The sequence below is a fragment of the Trichoplusia ni genome, chromosome 3 (assembly GCF_003590095.1).
Source record: "Trichoplusia ni isolate ovarian cell line Hi5 chromosome 3, tn1, whole genome shotgun sequence".
NCBI classification, from domain to species: Eukaryota; Metazoa; Arthropoda; class Insecta; order Lepidoptera; family Noctuidae; genus Trichoplusia; species Trichoplusia ni.
The window spans coordinates 4,096,636-4,118,125 of record NC_039480.1 but is presented as its reverse complement, the minus strand read 5'-3'; the positions used below and the strand labels follow the sequence as shown (position 1 = coordinate 4,118,125).

The 21,490-nt window shown below is 37.0% G+C and overlaps 2 protein-coding genes and 1 long non-coding RNA gene across 4 annotated transcripts in view; 2 read left to right on the top strand and 1 right to left on the bottom strand.

Annotated features, from left to right (window-relative positions):
• Nucleotides 1-21,490, top strand: part of LOC113508947 (leishmanolysin-like peptidase) — a 79,869-nt gene that overhangs the window by 40,578 nt on the left and 17,801 nt on the right. For both annotated transcript variants that reach the window (XM_026892159.1, XM_026892160.1), the window contains exons 2-4: nucleotides 6,623-6,723; nucleotides 7,205-7,235; nucleotides 9,972-10,054. In XM_026892159.1, coding sequence (XP_026747960.1) covers nucleotides 6,623-6,723; nucleotides 7,205-7,235; nucleotides 9,972-10,054 — 215 coding nt within the window. The remainder of the gene's footprint in view (nucleotides 1-6,622; nucleotides 6,724-7,204; nucleotides 7,236-9,971; nucleotides 10,055-21,490) is intronic.
• Nucleotides 7,274-9,225, top strand: LOC113508963. The gene is made up of 2 exons (XR_003402057.1): nucleotides 7,274-7,649; nucleotides 9,193-9,225. It is a non-coding gene; the product is annotated as an uncharacterized LOC113508963 (long non-coding RNA).
• LOC113508949 lies at nucleotides 11,967-17,862 on the bottom strand. Its single transcript, XM_026892162.1, has 8 exons — nucleotides 17,713-17,862; nucleotides 16,886-17,017; nucleotides 16,132-16,323; nucleotides 15,099-15,251; nucleotides 14,450-14,618; nucleotides 13,843-14,082; nucleotides 12,750-12,900; nucleotides 11,967-12,127 (listed from the first exon to the last, which is right to left on the bottom strand). The coding sequence occupies exons 1-8, from the start codon at nucleotides 17,857-17,859 to the stop codon at nucleotides 11,995-11,997; spliced, it is 1,317 nt and encodes a 438-aa protein (XP_026747963.1). The 5' UTR covers nucleotides 17,860-17,862; the 3' UTR covers nucleotides 11,967-11,994.

Sequence of the window (21,490 nt, the reverse complement as noted above, 5' to 3'; positions counted from 1 at the left end):
TACACAATATACAAATTTTATGTTTTATTTATTGAAATTTATACAAATATTTAAGTTTTGGTAAAAGGCAAGAATGTTTATTTATTAACTTTCTTCGTTATATCGAATCTAGTATTTCATTGAATGCATTATTGTAATTAAAATTTTGCTTTTATAAAGAACTAATCTTGTTGTAGACAAGTTACATTACTCCTCGCGCTAACGCTGACGAACCACTCAAATGTATTGAACTGACAAGTCAAAGTCACGTCACTTGTCGCAACGGAATGTCATTCCTGCATTTGAAGTTTTCTATTCGTTTGGCCATTCCAATGTGTCAAATACGTTTTCTTAAATACCGGGATTATTTAATTAGGACTCAGACATTCGGTTGTTCTTCCAACAAAAGTATACGTATACGTTGCAATATTGTTTCTAGGTCCAAGATTTCTATGGATAAGAATCGACAAGAAAGGCCCTAAGTTATCCCTACTAATGTTATAAATGCGAAAGTAACTCTGTCTGTCTGTCTGTTACGCTTTCACATCTAAACAACTGAACTGATTTTGATGAAATTAATTACAGAGATAGAGTTGACCTTGAGAAAGAACATAGGATAGTTTTTATCCCGGACTGTTGAAGAGTTCTCTTGGAAACGCGATATAACCGACCTCGACGCGGGCGAAGTCGCGGGCGAAAAGCTAGTGTTATATAAGTGACTCTTTCAAAAATTAATATATGTCTGTATATGGTACTAGCTGTTGCCCGCGACTTCGTCCGCGTGGTTAGAAGATACTCGTATAAGTTATGATTTATACCTGCCTTGTTTTTTCCACATTTTCCAATGTATCTTCGCTCCTATTAGTCGCAGCATGATGGTTTATAGCCTAAAACCTTCCTCGATGAATGATCTATTGAACACAAAAATAATTTTTCAATTTGAACTAGTAGTTCCTGAGATTAGCGCGTTCAAACAAACAAACAAACTCTTCAGCTTTATATATTAGTATAGAAGTATAGATAACAACGCTCTTTTTAAGGATTAAAAAAAATACATAATTATATCATATACTTAAAATTTAATAGCTATGATTAACATTTTGCTGTGGCAACATATTGTGCATTCGTTGCATTCTGAAATGCCTATTATTGCGAGCATGCAATCGTCTTGCGTTCTGCAAATACTTTACACGCTTTCGATTCGCCATTTTCAAAATTCTTCTGACATACGGATCATTTTTCAACGCGTTCCTTATTTCGACTTCATCAAACACTGTTAAAATAGTCGTCGGTTTTTCCGTAGTCGTCGATTTCGTTCTAACTTTTTTCGTTGACGTTTCAAAAGTGAATGCCGTGTAATTACCAAAACCTCTTTCGATTTCCTGTTTCTTTTCAATTTCGGCCATTAATGCGTCAAAATCTGATAGCTGGTGTTGTCTCCGAGTGTCATTTTCAATTGTCTCCGCTATTTTTTTGATTATTTTCGTTTGTTTTCTCAGTAGGTTTATTATTCTTGATTCTTCTTGATACGTTGGGTATATGTTGTAGTCTGTGCTGTCTGGGGTTTCAATATATGTATCTGTGTAGTCAAAATCGGTTCTTATACCATTTTGTTGCATAGCTATCTTGTCAAAATCATTGACGTATTTCAAGTCGACATCTTGCTTGCTATTTGGGTTGTTTAAAATATCGTTCGTATTAAAATCCGGTAGTGTAAAATGTGTTTTCTTTCTAACCATAGTGAATTCATCTAGGCTTCTTTTAATCTTTTCTTTATCTAACCTTTTTTGGATTTTAGATATTACATTTTCATCTATGCGAGTGAAATAATTGTTCATTTCGTTGAGATCGTAATTTGACATTTCTCTTTGTAACTTATTTTGTGCAATTTCAATGGCATTATCATTTAAAGGAAAGTAATTATTAATTTCAATTGGTTGAATTGTATGCGTTGTTTTTGTCTTTACGTCTTTATGTTTTTCCACAATATGTTCGTTTTCGTATTCTATGCTTTTTGTGATATTATTCAAGGGTCTGTATATTTCAACTTTATTTACTAAAACTTCGTTTGTAACTGCCTGAATTGTATTGTTCCCGAAGACAATATCTGTGAAAGGAGTTTAAAAAATAGTATGTGGAGTCACGGTTAACTTAAAGGTATATTATCCGTACTAATATTATAAATGCGAAAGTAACTCTGTCTGTCTGTTACGCTTCCACGTCTAAACAGCTGAACTGATTTTAATGAAATTTGGTACAGAGATCGATTTGACCTTGAAAAAGAACATAGGATAGTTTTTATCCCGGACTTTTGAAGAGTTCTCTTGGAAACGCGATATAACCGACCTCGGGCGAAAAGCTAGTATAGAAATTAAGGTTCGCGATGTCTTTTAAAAAGTCAATAATTTTGTAAAAAAACTTACGTAATGCCATTGTGAAAAATGTGAAACACTGAAACGAAATCATGGTCGGGATTTATGCTGTTTCAATAATAATCAAAGTTTTTGATAAGATTTTATGTATTTCCATATCTATACTAATATATAAAGCTGAAGAGTCTGTTTGTTTGTTTGAACGCGCTAATCTCAGGAACTACTGGTCCAAATTGAAAAAATATTTTTGTGTTGAATAGAACATTCATCGAGGAAGGCTTTAGGCTATAAACCATCACGCTGCGACTAATAGGAGCGAAGATGCAATGGAAAATGTGAAAAAAAACAGGACAGGTATAAATCATAACTTATATCTTCTACCCACGGGGACGAAGTCGCGAGCAACAGCTAGTATTCTACACATATTGTTTGTTTAGCACTAGTTTTTGTTAACGGATCTGCCTATATATGTATCAATATTCGTCGTTACTGTTAGTTAGAAGCTAGAGGGTCTGACATCCAGTCTTAAGGAGTATCATGTTGTCTGTAACTGGGTTGAGGAGGTCAGATAGGCAGTCGCTCCTTGTAAAACACTGGTACTTAGCTGAATCCGGTTAGACTGGAAGCCGACCCCAACATAGTTGAAAGGCTTATAGTGATGAATGAATATTAGAACAACGGATATTATGAAAATCAATATACCTATCTACTGTTACATCGCTTTTAATGAAACCTTTTTAACTATTTGATCTTAAGAGTTCTTTAAATAAACCAATGGAACGTAATAATGGATTTCCTTTCTAAGAAACCGTTGTAAGGGGTCCGTACGAAAAAGGCGAAACGGGAGAACTTTTCTGAGGAGTTTGACGCATTTGAAGCACATCTCAACTTGTACACCATGCTCAAATGATGATCTTAGCAATTTTTGGACTTCTCAATGGTGCAATTTTAAAAATAGAGTCCGTTTCAGTTTTAAAATGAATGGAGATTTGGAAAAAATTGCATAAAGCAGCCGTTTGTCAAAAAAATCGGACCTTATTTTATCGCTTTCAACGATAAGACCGCCGATTGTGGCACCATGTAACTATATATTTGTGTCCGATCCTGTATTTATGTGGTGTGCAATAAAGAATATTATATCTATCTTATTACCAAGTCTCGATGTGTTTTTCTGTCTATCATCAGGCTGTATCCCATGAACCGATAATGACTCCGTTTGAATTTTACCTAAAGATGTATTTCTGTTGCCCCTAAAACAACAGAATTTAAAACAATGATAGATCAGATATTAAGTTAGCTTCCATCCCACAAAAAAACATTATTTTTGCAATTTCTTTAAATAATGACACAGAACGATTCGAATGTCAGTCCGACTCTCAATTGCCCGTTTTTTCCTAAGAAACAATATTCTACTTTTATTTTAAATATAAGACCATAGAATACTTTTCTTAACTTTAAGTTAGTAGCTACGGGTATTCAGAAGCCAGAAAGTCTGACAACCAGTCTAACTAAGGAGTATCGTGTTGTCTGTAACTGGGTTGAGGAGGTCAGATAGGCAGTCGCTCCTTGTAAAACACTGGTACTTAGCTGAATCCGGATAGACTGGCACTGGTAGTTGATGACCTACTTCGTGTCTGGGTCCCGGGCCCCTGGTGATACGGTCACCGCGTATTACAAGCTTTTCTATGAAAAGGCTAAAAGATTAAAAGGTGGAATGAGATGAAAAAGATTCAAAGAAAGTACCAAGGGTCAACAATACATTTTATTCAATTGTTACTTTACAAATCGCGAGGTATTTCAACAATAAGTTCAGCGAACGAAATGAAAAACGAAATGAAATTCTATAGAAAACAAATAGTTATTAGTTTGAAGTTTTTTATATTGATGGGCTCCAAGTGAAAACACTATAGAATCACTTCAAAGTATTGAATGTAATTTCTGTATATCTATACTTAATATATAAAGATGAAGAGTTTGTTTGTTTGTCAGGAACTACCTACTGGTTCATATTGAAAAAATATTTTTGAGTTGAATAGACCATTCATCGAGGAAGGCTTTAGGCTATAAACCATCACGCTGCGACTGAAGCGAAGATACATTGGAAAATGTGGTAAAAACAGGGAAAATTATTCATCTTCGAGGGCTTCGAGGCTTCGAGGGTTTCCGTTCAAAAATTCCTAACTTATTTCTTCTAACCACGCGGACAAAGTCGCGGGCAACAGCGAGTTTGAAATATTCGTTTTCTATTATAATAAAAAAAGACGCCTCCCGCAATTAGGAACTACACACTTTGACACTAGATGGCGTTGTGTGGAAAGTTGTGGACTATTATATCATGGTAGTATTAATACGGAAATGTAGAATTTGACATTGCTTCCGAGGGCTAATACGGAAGAAATTGACGCGACCAAGAGGCATACAACCTTCGTGCTGAGTCCAAGGCAGAAATACTATATTTAAATGTTTTTAAGGTAAACTAGACTAGGATACATCTTTGCAACTGAGAAAACTGACCTTTAAGAAGGTCGTGCCTTTTAAACGCTGGCGACGAGTATTGGACACCTATATTGCATTGGTTTAGGTACTTAAAGTACCGGTTAATGTGAGTTGGAGTTAGAACATTAAGTTAAGTATGAATAGGGTAAAGGAAAATGAATTGGTTGTATGACAAATATTTTTTTGCATTGTTACTTACAATACCGAGGCGTCCAGAATGTTGTGGAAGTGGGTCTTTTATCTATCTAACCGTTTTCAGAAAGAATGGAAGAAAGGAGGGTCTCAATTCGTCTGTACATGTTTTTTTTGTCACCTCCAAACTTTGGACTGGATGATCGAGAATCGATTTTATTCTCAATTTTTTTATTTAACTCAAAATCGCTGTCATTTTGGCTCAGTTGTTTTCATTTAAAATCGGCTATATGATTTTGTGATTAAAAAGTATTAATAATAGGTATATGGCTTCGTCAATAAGAAATTTAATCCTTGTATCGCGGTATCACAAACATTCAATTGGACAACATCACGTACATTGTTCTGAACCCAAAGTAAGTTGCTAAAGCACTTGTGTTATGGAATTCAGATACAACGAAGGTACCACAAACACCCAGACCCGAGACAATGTAGAAATGTGAATACATTGACTCGACCGGGGATCGAACCCGGGACCTCAGAGCTGGCGACACCTTGAAACCGGTGCGTACGCCACTCGACCACGGAGGTCGTCAATTCACATGTACTAAGACACCCAGACTCATAACAAGCATTCGTGGATCAAACCCGCAACACGACATGCTCACAATTTGGCATGGCGAACCACACCACTCGACTATCCGTGCAGTCAAAGACATTACAGAAAAAGTGACAGGTGTAACTAAATCATCATCATCATCATCATCATCATCATCTCAGCCTATCGCCGTCCACTGCTGAACGTAGGCCTCCCCCAAAGAGCGCCAACCATCCCGGTCTTAACTAAATAAAAGCTAGTAAATCGCAATCAAAGTGAGAAGAGAGAAGCATTTTAAAGTTGGTTATAGAACAAGGGCACTCAGGCAAAGTGCACTTAATATTAAGTTCAGACGCTGGTGTGAAGTCTAAAATAATACTATTTGAGCTTTGGAAACGCTTCGAAGCAAAATGGCGACCGTGGAATGGCTTTGTGCCGAAATGACAGCTGTCACATAACGTCACTATTTACAAGGGTTACTCACACATGCCGAGTAAAAGTCAAAGTCATCTTGAGTTGACAATACTAATTCAATTTTTAGCTGGCTGCGAAACGTCATGCTCCCTTTGTTGTCTCTACCTTCTGTTTTGAAGTAAAACTTCTTTAGGAAGTACCTAGACGGCAATGCAAAGGAAGTCCGTTACGGCAATAGTAGTCTGTAGTTAATATCTTAAATCCATTGTTTGTTACATCGTCTTCAAATATTTGTTTATCTGGCACCTATTCACTGATATTATAAATTTACAAATTGATTATGTTATGTATTGTACTTGCACAAAATAGAGAGGTGTGGAAGAGAAAGGGGGAGGCCTTTGCCCAGCAGTGGGATATAAAGCATGCTATATAAAAAAAAAAAATTTTAAACGGAAAGACAGCGTGCTGCTGGGGAGTTTGTTGCTCCGTTTCTTCACAGCAAAAGCACTTATTAACCGGTGAAGGGTGGGCGAAACTGGGTGCTGTCCAATGTAATTTAACATTCAAAAAGAGCTATTTAGTAGCTACAATTTAATAAATGATATTAATTTTGTTTTTTTCCTCTTTTCAGGTAATACGGGGGGTGCACATAGAGCCTGCTCACATAGTCAAAAAGCGGAGCATAGACCAGCCATTAAGAATAAGCATAGTCTATGATCACTCGGTCTATAGGTAAGTTAAAACTGATTAGGCTGTTGGTCTAGTAGTTAGTGGCCCTGACTGTTATACCGAAGGGATTTGCAACGATAATTTTAGTATCGGAGGTAACGCCATCTAGTGTCAAACTGGAGAAAGCTTTTGAAAGGAATACAAGACAACTGAAAAATATACTTATATAACCGACTGATTGAGGTCACCACGCCAAACCCAGAGAGAGCGACGTTTCTAGGGTTCGATCCCCGTGTAGGATAAGCGTTTGTGTGATCCACGAATGCTTGTCCTGCGACTGGCTGTCTGGCTGGCGCAAATATGTATTCAATTCTTAAATGTGGGAGACGTTAAAAAAACGACAATTGATACACCCAAACATGGAATGAATGGTCCTGCTTATCACAAAAATATTTATCCTGGGTGGGGATCGAAGGGGAGCTGTAGATAAAACCACAGGTAAAACTATTTTCCTGAACTTTATTAATTAATATTCTGTTTTCAGATTGGAGCCCGAGAAATTCGATATGATAAACGTAAGTATGCATTTTACGTGTTTAAAATGTTGAAATTAATATTATTAGAGTAGTTACGCATTCTATACTTTAATTAAAGTTGAAGTTGAAGAGATTTTTTTGTTTTAAACGCGCTAATATTAGTAACTAGAGTCTGACACGCAAAACATGAGCTAGACAATTTTTAGACATTCTTCATATGGCCACACCAAAATATATGTCAAATGTCAGTACATGAATTGTCATTTGCATAAAACGTGTTTACTTTTTTGCTGCGAAATTATTTTAAACCATTAAATATGAAGACTCCTATTAAGAGTGAGGCTAGAAAGCTAATATTCAATATGGTTAATAAATTTGATGTGAAAAATAAAGACAATGAAAAGATTTTCAATGAAAAAGAACAATGTTTGGTTACAATCTTGGAAGCCATTGGTAAGCACGACACGTTCATCTTGATCCTTTGCTTAATCCTATTAAATGTTCATATTTGCATGAAACATTTATCTCGTTATGTATGAAAATATATTCAATATTTTATATATTTTCGTATTTCTTCAGGAACCGAAAATATAGATGTTAACAAAATTGAAGAGTCTGTCAAAAATCTTAAAATTATACATAATTCAGAACGGATTTCGGCATCCAAGTACATGGAGGAAATATCAACAATAACAGGTAAATACTAACATTTTATAATAAATTTCTTAAATAAATTATAACTATCTACCTACCTTTATTGTTTTTATATATTTGTTTGCTTCATAATAACAAACGTCTCAAAGTCTGTGTTTAGTTCAAGATTCCTTGTTACTTTGTATGTGAATTTAAGACCAACCGAAATCATGCAATATCTCACTGTATCTTGTGTATCTACTTATTTAGAATTTCTTTGATTGTATGATTGATTTTGTTTACTAATTATATAGGTACAACTCTATATTTATTCAATTTGCTTTTTTTTTCAGGTGTAAGTCTTGCTACAATAAAGCGTATTAAAAAAGAAGGTCAATTAAACAACAACATTTGGAGTACGCCTGGGAAAAAGCGACCCCATCCGAGTACTGTATCAAATCTAGACAACTTTGATATATGTGCAATTAGAAACAAAATCAATGAATTTTATACTGTAAAAAAACAAGTACCAACTATAAGAAACTTGCTTGCAGAGTTAAGAGATGCGATAGGATTTACAGGAAGTAGAGAGACTTTAAGAAGGATTTTGCATGACAATGGCTATGAATTCAAAAAGAATTCCAATGAAAGATCATTACTCATAGAAAGACATGAGATTGTCGCTTGGCGGCACAGATTTTTAAGAAAAATGTGTAATGCTAGGCAAGAAAATAAACATATTGTTTACCTTGACGAAACTTATATACATCAAAATTACAAACCAAAAAAGTCTTGGCAAGGTCCGTCAACAAGTGGTCTTGTTGATAAAATATCAGCCGGTAAGAGACATATTATTGTCCATGCAGGGTCCAAGGAAGGGTTTGTGCCTAATGCACTAAGTCCGTGATGGCAGATTACCATCACGATATGAACGCTGTCAATTTTAAAAAATGGTTGTGTGAAAAATTAATTCCCAGTTTAGAAAAACCGAGCATTGTTGTGATGGATAATGCAAGTTATCACACATGTCAAATAAATAAAGCGCCTACCACACAAACCCGAAAAAGTGACATCCAAAACTGGCTTAGATCTCAAGGTGTGCCGTTTGAAGAGTATTTATGTAAGGATGAGCTACTTTGTTTAGTAAAAAAACATAAACCAGATCCTATATATGAAGTGGATGAAATTTTAAAACAGCATGGACATGAAGCGTTAAGGTTGCCGCCTTATCATTGTGACCTAAACGCCATAGAAATGATATGGAGTTTGGCAAAGAGAAGGGTTGCAAGTAAAAATATCGGTGTCACACCTGGTAATATGGAACAAATTATAAAAGATGCTTTTGAAAGTGTAACAGTTGCAGAATGGAATAATTGTATAGAACACGTCATAAAAATCGAAAATAATTACATTGAAAAAGATAAAATTCTTGAAACGGAACTGGAAAGTTTTATTATAAATGTAAAAGATGATAGTAGTGATAGTGACGAATCTCTTGAAGTAGATTTTTTAGATTCCGATTTTGATTACGAATCACAATAAATAATGTTATAATAACTACGTTTATTTATTTCTCCTCACAATTGCAGAATGCTTATACACAAAAATGACCCTCCTCATTCTGAGAAGAGGCCCTTGCCCTGCAGTGGGACAGTAATGGGTCGATATTATATACACGAAAATACTATGTTAAATTAATCCATGATGTAAAATCAAATATCAAAATGTATTTTTCTTACTATACACAGTGATACCAGAGTTAGATTTTTTGAATTTGCCGCTTTTTTCCAGGCTCATGTTTCGTATGTCAGACTCTACAGATGCAATTTAAAAAAATGTTATAATTTTAAATAAACCATTTATTGGAGAAGGCTGTATAAGACAATCACGCTATGAATAATAGGAGCATAGCAGTACTGAAATATGTTTCAGAAAAAGGATGAAACGAGAAGATGCCTGCGCTCTAAAACTAGGAATCATTCCTAAGGCATGAACTTAACAACTTTGCTAAATATTTTGGATAGAACAAATTTTTAAATGAGTTACGAGCATTGATCACGACGCTTCTAAGCCCCACGTTGGGCGCCAATACCGAAACTATTTTTTAATCATAATTTTATTTTTGACTTGTCTTTTTTTCAGAATACCATTCTACCTGAGGCCGTTAAGTTTTGGGAACAAGCATTGAAAGTCAGAAAAACTGGTGGCCCAATCAAACTAAACAGGTTAGTAAACATACATACTTATAAATGTTATAATGGTTCATCATTTGGTAAGAACGACAGAGGTGCTCGTGGCTAAGCTACAACTGCGCAATTTGGTCGATTACAGGTTAAGCTACTCTTGATACGGTTCGTCCGTCGATGGGCGACCATTTGTCATAAAGAGTTCCTCCGGGTTTCGGAAGGCCCGTTAAATTGTAGATTCCGGCTGTTATTCATATATCTTTGACAGACGTTACAGGTAGTCAAAAGTTTGAAAGTCTGCCTAAAACCAGTCTAACTAAAGGGTATCGTGTTGTCTGTAACTGGGTTGAGGAGGTCAGATAGGCAGTCGCTCCTTGTAAAACACTGGTACTTAGTTGAATCTGGTTAAACTGAAAGCAGAATAGTTGGAAAAGGCTAGGATGAAGATGATATACAAACATGAATTCTAAAGAACCCTCATTGTGTTACATTCGGCTAAAACAGACTAAAATCATAATTATAATGTTGAAGGTTTTATTCTATTCACCAACTTAAAGGTAGATTTCAAACGCCAATCTTTCTAATCCATGTGCTTATTACAAAGTAATTATTTCTTAATAAAAACGGTGAAGGAAAACATCGTGAGGAAGACACAGTTGAGAATTGTTCAAGTGTGTGTTGCGTCACGTCAGAGGTCTACGGGCGGTTTAAACTCTGACACCAGGTTGTACATCAACCATACGATAAGAAAAACACAACACATGAGTTTTATTCATTTATTTATACATCATAAGCTTTTTATTATTACAAATATATGCTTATAAAATTAAGAATTATTAAAAACTAAGCCGTTTTAACAGATTTCAGTATATAGTTCCGGCCAAATTGGGAATATCACTTTCGTTGTTGGTTAAAACGGAACCCTATTACTTAGGCTTTGCTGTCTTTCTGTTCGTCCGTCACTAGGCTATATCACATGAACGGTCATAAGTAGAAAGTTGAAATTTTCACGACTGATGTTTTATGTCACGTAGAACGCGAGTCCGGTTCACACTTACCTAGTTCTTTTTGATAAGTATAAACGTTTGCTTTCTTTAAATTAAAAACATGAATGGAATTTGACGAAAAAGGTTTTATTTTTTCTTATGTAAAATGAATTGTTTTTTATGTAAAACTAGCTGACCCAGCAAACGTTGTTTTGCTTAATAAATTATTTCTAATTGTATGTATATTTCAATGCCACATTATAAAAAAAATAAAACAAAAAATTTCGTACAAAAAATAAAATATTTTTTTTTAGTCCGAGCAACCTTTAACACTTAGGGGTACGAAAAATAGATGTTCTATTCTCAGACCTACTCAATATGAATACAAAATTTCATAAAAATCGGTCGAACCGTTTCGGAGGAGTACGGTAACTAACATCGTGACACGGGAATTTTATATATTTATGTAAACCATTGACTGATACCGTGGACTGATACCCAAAAACTTAGGTTTTGTGAAAAATGTAAATCTTAATATTAAATCATTAATGTCTTAAAATCTCTTAAAATCAGAAATTATTGTTATATCTTAAGTAATATTAAAATCAATTCAAAAGGTAGATGACATTTTTATTTCATTTCAAATACATATTCTGTGTATGGGGATAAACATTTATTAATACGCCACAAAATTTACACAGCGCCATCTAGTGTCAAACTAAGCAAAGCTTGTATGAGTACAAGACAACTGATAAACATACTTATATATTTCTTAATACACACATAATATACATATTTTTGTTAAAACTCAATAATATTAATACATCGCATTACAATATAAAACTTCAAATGTATAGAATGACATTCCGTTTCGACAAGTGACGTGACTTTGACTTGTCAGTTCAATACATTTGAGTGATTCGTCAGCGTTAGTGCGAGGAGTAATGTAACTTGTCTTCTTGGTCTTTTCTTTTGTGTCCCGATGGTCTTCTGTCAAGTTGTCAGAACGACATCTCCTCTTCCAACGAGGGGTAATTCGTATCCAATAAACTTATTGCAATTGGGACAGTAGTGGTTGTAATGTTTGAACCAGTCTGTGCAATAAACGACAATCACGAATGGCATACTGAAACAAAAAAGGTTCAATCAAATATCACTTAATTTATACATGTAAGTATGTGAGTGTATTTGTATGTGTGTGTACCTTTTCACGTCCAAATGGTTAAACCTATTTTGAGGATTTTTTTTATGATGCTTTTATCCGACTTCGATCCGATATTGCATTATCGGCTTAACTGATATCTAGGCGGTAATTTCCCGCTTGTCAAAGTCGAAATAAGACGGTACCGTTTTGGGACACTATTAATAAGGCATAGACACCCTCCTCGGGGGAGTGCGCGGGTAGTGGAGACTGCTACAGACTAAACCTTCACTACCGCTGCACCGTGCAACTTCTCCCGCATTGATCCGTGTACCTATGTAAATGGCGTCTGTGCACCGACCATTACTATCATCCAAAAAGTGCCGACGCTTCTTTGTTGGAAGTTGACGACTTAGAAGCATCAGCCATTTCCCCTCTTCATTTTACTCATGCGCATTTATCGGGGTTGCCCGACTAGTTTCGGACCCAACCGGTGTCCTTAATCATGAGCACGGTGGGGTAGTCTGAGGCCTACGGGCTGTCTAAACTCACAGATTGTACATACACGATATGAAAAATATCCAGTATTGGTTTGAATAATACTTACAATATTATAAAAGACAGTAGTGCTACGAAGTGGGTGAAGTACCCCACTTCGCGAATGACCAAGGTTTGGACTCTTACGCCACAGTGCGGGCATGTAAGGTTCTTTCTGTCCATGTTAGGTAAACCCGTCGGAGAATATTGTGCTGTTGCATCTGAAAAACAATTAAATAATTATAAATATATTTTGAAGAGTTTTTGATAAAATTTAAAAATAATAATATTAGGATACTATACTATAATGTAATAAATTAATGACATTATGTACTAATTTGATTATTATTGACAAACCATATTTGTATACCTTCCAAGGTGAAACCAGTGCAACTAAAATGTAATTTTCCACCAAGTGTACCACCTATATTTAACAAATAAATAAATTTTCTATTTGACAAAAGAAACTATTATAACCCCGAAGCTTGCTGTATCATAGAGGTCTCCGGCCATCATAGAAGACTTCTGCGTTTCTGGAATTATTGTGATGGCTGAACTGACAGGTTCTCTAAACCACTCAATGCCGAAAATAAGGGTGTTACAAGACGTGTCTGTCTACCAATTTCGATTTAGCTTGTTTTGCTTCAAGTTGAGTTTGACATGTAATTGACATTTCTTCGTCAGTTTAATGTATTGGCAGGGATTCAAAACCCTAAGTGGCTACAGGCAAAATAGTCGGCAAATTTAGGCCCCACGGTGGGCGCCATTAGCAGTGTTAACATGAGCCTGTAATTGTCTTAGTACGAGTCTTGTACAAAAAATAATTTTGTTTTTTTCGCATCGAAGAATTTGTGAAGATCATGCGGCAGAAACAGAGTCCATAAGATCTATATCTAGTTTTTACACTCTTTTACATCGGTTCGTTTTTTTCTTTTACATAAAATCTTGCAATTTTTAAAGATCCACTTCCCGATTTCCGATTGAGATGAAAGCTTTTGTGCATTTGTATATTGCTTGACAGTGCAACATTATGATGACGTTCCACCTGATCTGGAGCTGGAAGCTAAGAGCTCCAAAATAAAACTACACAGGGCTATTCTCAAATGTTTCCTATACATATGGATAAAGGCAGTTTTTTCACATATAAAAAACTAACTACTCACCTATTGGTAAAATAACTTGGGTCCTTGGAGGCTCCTGAACTGAGGTCGTGGGTGACCTTGGAGTAGCAGTTTCAGTGTACGCTGGAGGTGGCTCGGGGAACTCCGATATAGGTATAGGGGATATTGGAAACCCATCCGGCCCTTGGCCTCCGTAGACGAGGCTTTCCTTGGACATGAAGGGTGGTACTGCACCGGGAACTGAACCTGGTGTTCTTGAAGCTGATGATGGTGATTGTGTTGCTGTGGATAAGAGTGTTTTGTTGTATTTATTGGTGAATCATTAAATTATGGGTGTCAGAAGCTGAAAACTTTCATCAATATGTCATTATAGTGACATTACTTTTGCACGACGCCATCTAGTTCACAACTACGTATATGGACTGATGATGATAAATAATAATAATAGTAAATGTACAACATCACATGCATTTGTGTTATGGAATTCAGATAAAACGAAGTTACCACAAACATCTAGACCCGAGACAATGTAGAAATGTGATTTTTTACATTGACCCGTCCGGGACTTCAGAGCTAGCGACACCTTGAAACCGGTGCGTACGCCACTCGACCACGACGGTCGTCAATGATGATGATATGTATTTCTTACCAGAACTCCCAGGGGTCTGCAAATTCAGATAATTAGGTCTTGGAGGACGCTGCTGTGGCGTGTACCTCCCAGATTGAGTTGACTCTGAAGCTGTTGAGCTCATTGAACGAGCATCATCTTTAGGTATATCGATACGCCTATTCTCGAAGGGGTCGTATAGAATCGTATTCTGTGGATAAAATTTATACGGTTCAGTTATAAATTATGGCCAGTATCACTAATTGCCGAGGTCGTCCGTGACGGAGAGGGTGTAATTTTAGGATTTAGTCAAATACGCGTGGCCAGAAATCGAGAAAAGAAAGGCCTGGAAAAAAAAAGGCGAGGACTTTCCGCGGCGTTGGTATCTGACAAACGGTTTGGCGAAATTTGGGCACAGTCTATTAGAGATGTACGAGTATGCTTCAAATGTAAAATTTCTTAGAAATTCCTTTTTAGACAATCGATACAAAAGTTATGATGTTATAACTCTGAAGTGTCTGTCTGTGTCTCCGGCATCATAGCTCGCAAACGGTTTAGGTGATTTCAATTTAGTTTGTTTTGTATCCGTGATAGATAGACAGACGAACAAGCACGTCAAACTTAAATACTCTCTTTTTGCGTCGGGGTTAAAAATAAAACCATGTTTCCCACATCTTCCAATTGACCTTACCTGTATAAATTCCGGTTCATCGCTCCCAGGAGTGTCAATACTTTGAGATACTTGGCTTCCGTTCTCAGGTAGATCTATGTAGACAACTGGAGCGTCGTCAATGTCGTCTTTCTGAGGTAACGGGTTGCGAGATGATGATTGTTGGGAGTTATACTGTGTGATAAAAGAAAATATGGCTGAAAAGTTGTAAAATTGATTGAAGTGCATGGATAGAGTGGTTGGTTTCACCACACAAAACTAACCGAGAGCATCGTATCGTGGGTTAGATCCCCGTGTAGGACAAGCGTTCGTGTTATCCACGAATGCTTTTTAATACCAGCTTATTATTACCAACCATACAACAAAACGCGGATGACGTAGCACGGTGGTTTTGGTTAACTCAGTATGATTTAAAACTCCCTTGAAGGCGAATGGTCGTAAGGCTTACTCAACCTTACAAAAAAATGTCTCACGAAATTGAAGTAAAATTTCTTTGCTATTGTACGAGATGGCATTTTTTTATTATTATTATTTAATTTAATATTTTTACTTTGTTTTTTTTTTATCTATACTAATATATAAAGCTGAAGAGTTTGCTTGTTTGTTTGAACGCGCTAATCTCAGGAATTACTGGTTCAAATTGAAAAATACTTTTTTGTGTTGAATAGACCATTCATTAAGGAAGGTTTTAGGCTATAAATCATCACGCTGCAACTAATAGGAGTGAAGATACAATGGAAAATGTGGAAAAAACAGGGCAGATATAAATCATAACTTATATCTTCTAACCACGCGGACGAAGTCACGGGCAACAGCTAGTTTGTTTATATTTTTTGTTGCTATCTTTTGACAAAATCGAAAATATTTAAAAACGAAACACCAAATTACCGTAACGGATTTCCGTTGCTTTATCCTCCTAACCTCCTAGATGCGCCGAAAGAAGTTTTACTCCAAGAAATCAGAAAAGGCTGGTAGGCAATACTTGGACATCTTTTTCTGGTATTAATATATAATTCAAATTGGAAAATGGTGCACCTTATTCTCCATCCATTACCTGAGAACTACTGGCGGAAGTGCTTGGTCCTTGCCCGCGGCTTGTCCCCTGTCCTACTGGTCTCCGGGGCAGGTTGTTCCAACGGGAGGCTGTCTCCGCGTCGATGGTCGGGACATCGATGATCATTGGCCTCACATACGGATATCCTTGTACTTGGTACGCCTGTCGATTTTGGCTGGACGATTGAGGAGTCTGGAATTTTGGGATTATGTTAGTAAAATGTTTTTTTTTGTCATTCCTTCTTCTTATGTCTTTTGTCATATAAAGTTATACAAAGATGAATAGTAATATAACCAAAGTCGGCGGCGTTGTTGGTAACGGCGATATTTGAATAATATTGGGACTATTTTTTAAGAGACAAATGTTTACAATGATAAAAAAAAGTCCCATGTTGGGCGTCAATACTCTAAAAATTCTCTGCGTTAACGCGCTAAGACTAAATGCAGATTTAGATGGGTTCAGATTTAGTCATTAAGAGTCTAACACTACCCGTTTCCTCCCCTAAAGAGATGAGTATCCATGAGGATTTCCCAGCCTAACCAAAAAAGGCGTTACGTGCAAATAGTCTGGTAATCTGGCTAGTTTTTTTGTTTGTATTTACTGCCATAGCATCTTAAGTGAAAACTTCAACTGGCTAGACAGATAGCGGAGTCTCAGTAATACGGTTCCTTTCTATACGAAGCCCAAAAAAGAGTTTACACTTACGTGTTTACCACAATTGTTACTTGCCATCATTAACTGTTTATATACATACTTGGTTATACGAAGCCTCCTCGCTTCCCGGGGTGCCCATGCTCTGCGACACCTGACTCCCTGCCTCCGGGAGATCAATATAGACCACATTGTTGGCTTCCAAGTCATCTCTTCGCGAGGATCCTTGGCCGTACTGGAATTGGGAGTCAGAATGGATTATCTCACAAAAAATTGATAACAAAGGAAAACTGTAAAAAAATGGTCGTCTTGATCTTAAGGCTCCACTCTCTGTACGTCCATCTCTCACTAGGCAGTATCTCAGGAACCACTGTAGAAGTTTAAATTTTCACAGAGCATGTATTTCTGTTCTGGTGCTCTACAACTACATCTGCACAAGTTGATCGAGCTGTTAAGCTACGCTTGATACGTTCGGTCCGTGGGTGGGTGACTATCTCTGCCCAAAGTAGTTCCTCTGTGTTTCGGAAGGCGTATTAAATTGTGGGCCCCAGCTGTCAGTCGTTACTGTTAGTCAGAAGCTAGAGAGTCTGACTAAGCGATATCGTGTTTCCCAGGTAACAGGGTTGAGGAGGTTAGATAAGCAGTCGCTACTTGTAAAACACTGGTACTTAGCTGAATCCGGTTAGACTGGAAACCGAGCTCCCCATAGTAAGAAAAAGTGTAGGACGATAAATTTTGATTTTTAATGCCGCTAAAAAAGTTTTTTGGGTTCCTACGCAACAAGCATTATTTCACCATTTTATACAGCGTAGTGCTGGTATAGTGCCATCATTAATGCCACCATTGTATCGCTATACCAGTTCACCTTTTCTGCCCATCTTGATTTGTCCAGCCCTTACTTATTTACATCCTTTGCAATGGTTCTCTCACCTGGCTCTGTCCAACGGGTCTTCGTGGCAGGTTGTTCCATTTGGAGGCTGTCTCCGCATCGATGGTCGGGACGTCAATCACCACCGGCTTCACGTAAGGGTACCCTTGGACCTGATAACCCTGATAACCTTGACTGGATGACTGCATAGTCTGCAAAACATGGCAAAATTGTAGTAGATAGGGCTAGATATTTCTTGTTTTTTTTGTAACGACTCCCGCAGTAAAGAATTTAATCCTTGTGTAGTGGGGGTGAGGGGGCAAGTCACATGCACAAAGACACTCAGACTCAGGACAAGCATTCGTGGATCACACAAATGCTTCTCCTACGGGGATCGAACTAACACGTCGCTCTCAGTGAGTTTGGCGCGGTGACCTCAACCACTCGGTTATCCCCGCTTGTTCATTTAGGATTTCCGTAGTAAAAGCTTTGCCGGCGTAAGGGGGGGGGGGGGGCGTGATGGGGCGATGGCCCAGGGCGACAAATTCTGGGGGGCGACAAGGTCTGAAGTCGGAGTCTCTTGCCTCTCCTGGCGCAAACCCTCAGAACTGTGCTCTACGCTAGAGGTGGAACACTTCCACCGCCAAACGTAACGCTAGAGGAAAGATGAAATTCTTAATATAATTTTACTTGGGATCAGCAAAAAACTAACACTTGATATTGCTTCCCTCAAGTGGGCGCCACAATATTTTCGCCAGGGGTGTCAGTGGCCCTTACGCCGGCACTGGGTAAAAGGAAAATCGTGCCCTATTTTTTTTCTCTACGGTTTCGCACACTTACTTTCTTGATTGTTTGTCGTTCCGGGTGGATTTTTGTGATGCAATTTTGAGGCACTTCCCGATGAGTTGGCTACCTGACATTTTCAGGGTAGCTTCAAACCGGATGACAATGCAATAATATCTATAAAAATGGCTCTACCGATTTGGATAAAATTTGAATGGAGCGAGTGTGAATTAAAAACGTGGGTTTTAATGTTTCTAAATCTTTTTTTAACTCAAATTCCAGATTAACAAGAAGATTAAATTGATCTCAATGTTATAAATAAATTCGAAGCAAATACTTAATCTATATAAGCAATCTACCTAAAAGGTTTTCTGGTCTGAGAAATACACTAGAACTAGATAAATAATCTGTTTCAACATTCTGCCAAATTTCAAGTATTCGGTCTGTTGCCAAATCTCTTATCAATGTATAAAAGCATTTTAAGAACATCTTCCAATCAGTAGGTACATATTGATCCGCTATTGTTCCTATATTCGAATGATATGTCGGACCCGGTTTTAAGACTCCGCTGCCGTCTGTCATTAGGCTATATCTCATGAATCTTGATAGATAGAGAGATGAAATTTTCACATCTAAACTAATATCTAAAGCTGAAGAGTTTCTTTGTTTGAACGCGCTAATCTCAGGAACTACTGGTCCAAATTGAAAAGATATTTTTGTGTTGAATAGACCATTCATCGAGGAAGGCTTTAGGCTATAAACCATCACGCTGCGACTAATAGGAGCGAAGATACAATGAAAAATGTGAAAAAAACAGGGCAGGTATAAATCATAACTCATATCTTCTACCCACGGGGACGAAGTCGCGGGCAACAGCTAGTATTACATATTTTTGTTGCCGCTGCACATTTTTTTATGTACCAAAACTCTTTTTAACCAACCGAATGTTTTTTTTAGTCTATTAATACTGAATCCTTGGTATCGCAACATTAACTCCCACTTAGTGATTTTCATTTAGGGTCTATCTCTATTCATGATCACATGCAATAACATAACCAGATACACTTGAACAATTTATTGACAAATTGACACTATCTAATATGACTCAGTTATTTTCACATTCTTTAAATATTAGTCACTTTATTTTATTGGGATCACTTATTGAAGAAACAAACGTTGATAACATATTAATATAATAATTTTACCAAGCAAAGCCTGTATTATGAGTACAACATCATCGGCCTAGCCTTTTCCCAACTATGTTGGGGTCGGCTACCAGTCCAACCGGTTTCAGATAAGTACCGTGTTTTACAAGGAGCGACTGACCTCCTCAACCCAGTTGCCTGGGCAACACGATACACCTTGGTTAGACTGGTTGCCAGACTTTTCAAGCTTCTGACTACCTTGAAACGACTGTCAAAGATGTAGGAATAACAGCCGGGACACACAATTTAACGTGCCTTCCGAAACACGGGTAAACTCGTTATAACAAAGATGGTCACCCGTCTACGGACCAACCGCGTCAAGCATAGCTTAACCTGTGATCGATTCACTTATGCGGTTAAAGGTTAGCCACGAGCACAACCACGACTATTATGAGTACAACACATACTTAAAATAGATAAATTACACCCAGATACATAACAAATGATCGTGCTCATCACACAATAATTTGTCCTGGGTGGGAATCGAACTCACGACCTCCGGTATAGCAGTCAGACCACTAAACCAACAGGCCAGTCGAAATATACATATTCATGCAACATTTTAGCGCGATCGTTAACCGGGAAGTAAGTCTTTAATGTAAAGAATTTGCTAATAGATTACACATCTCATCATCGCCCGCGGCTTCGCCCGCGTCGAGGTCGGTTATATCGCGTTTCCTAGAGAACTCTTCAAAAGTCCGGGATAAAAACTATCCTATGTTCTTTCTCAAGGTCAACTCTATCTCTGTACCAAATTTCATTTAAATCAGTTCAGTGGTTAAGACGTGAAAGCGTAACAGACAGACAGACAGAGTTACTTTCGCATTTATGATATGAAGTAGGGATATGAAATTGTTTTGATAAAATACGACACATAGACTGAGTGCGGCTGTTTTCTTTTTGAATAAATTTCTTTAGGCGCGACTAAAGAAATTTACTCAAAGGCGTAACTAGGCGTAACTGGTCGCCATATGGCGTCACGTTTCTGTACCATCCGTTTATTAAATATCTTTGTTTTTTGATTTTGTCAATAGATCGTTTACAAATAAGATCAAGATTTTTTGATAAAAAAAATTATGTAATAAAAATTCTAAAAACCCACTTTTTTAAATGTCATTTCCATTCGATTGGTATCTAAATGTGTAAAACCGTTTTAATGGTTGTAAATTGCATTGTCATCGTGTTTGAAGCTTATCGGGAAGTGCCTCAAAATTGAGTTTCAAATTCAACCGAAACGACAAACAAACAAGAAAAGTGAGTGTACAAATCGTGGGGAAAATAATTTGATGAGGGATTGGAGGTCTTGCAATACAGTGGGACATTAATGGCTAATAAAAAATGATAAACGACTCCGTAATCAAGGAATTTAATCCTTATATCGCGGTGTGTTTCACAAACATTCAAGCCACATGCACAAAGACACCCATACTCAGTACAAGCATTCGTGATGCAAGCCTGTCTTACGCGGAAATCGAACCGACACGTCTTATCAATTTCGCGTCTCTCCCATCATAAAATCCTTAACAAGATAATGAGTTAAACTATTCATACATTTAATAAAAACATCAGATAAGCCTCGTCTATTAGTCGACTAAACTTCAAAAACACAAAGAGATAAAAGAAATAATTGAAATCGTCGTAGATAGTGATATATAAGCAAATAAGGTGATAAGATTGAAATTAACGTGTCACCCTACATTACGTTTTAAAAATGTATCTAAGTACATAATGTATGTATTTAGAAATATAAAAGTATGTTGTCAGTTGTCTAGTACTCATAATGCAAGCTTTGCTTAGTTTGAGACTAGATGGCGTTGTGTAAGTTGCGGAATATTATTATATCACGGTTTTA

Bases quoted from the DNA above. Each gene is read 5' to 3' on its own strand.
- LOC113508949 (XM_026892162.1), bottom strand. From the start codon at position 17,859: ATGCAGTCATCCAGTCAAGGTTATCAGGGTTATCAGGTCCAAGGGTAC. The intron at 14,619-15,098 runs GTAAGGTCAATT...TTTTATCCACAG, and splicing joins ATGAACCGGAATTTATACAG to AATACGATTCTATACGACCC. The intron at 12,128-12,749 runs GTAAGTATTATT...TTTTTGTTTCAG, and splicing joins CTACTGTCTTTTATAATATT to TATGCCATTCGTGATTGTCG.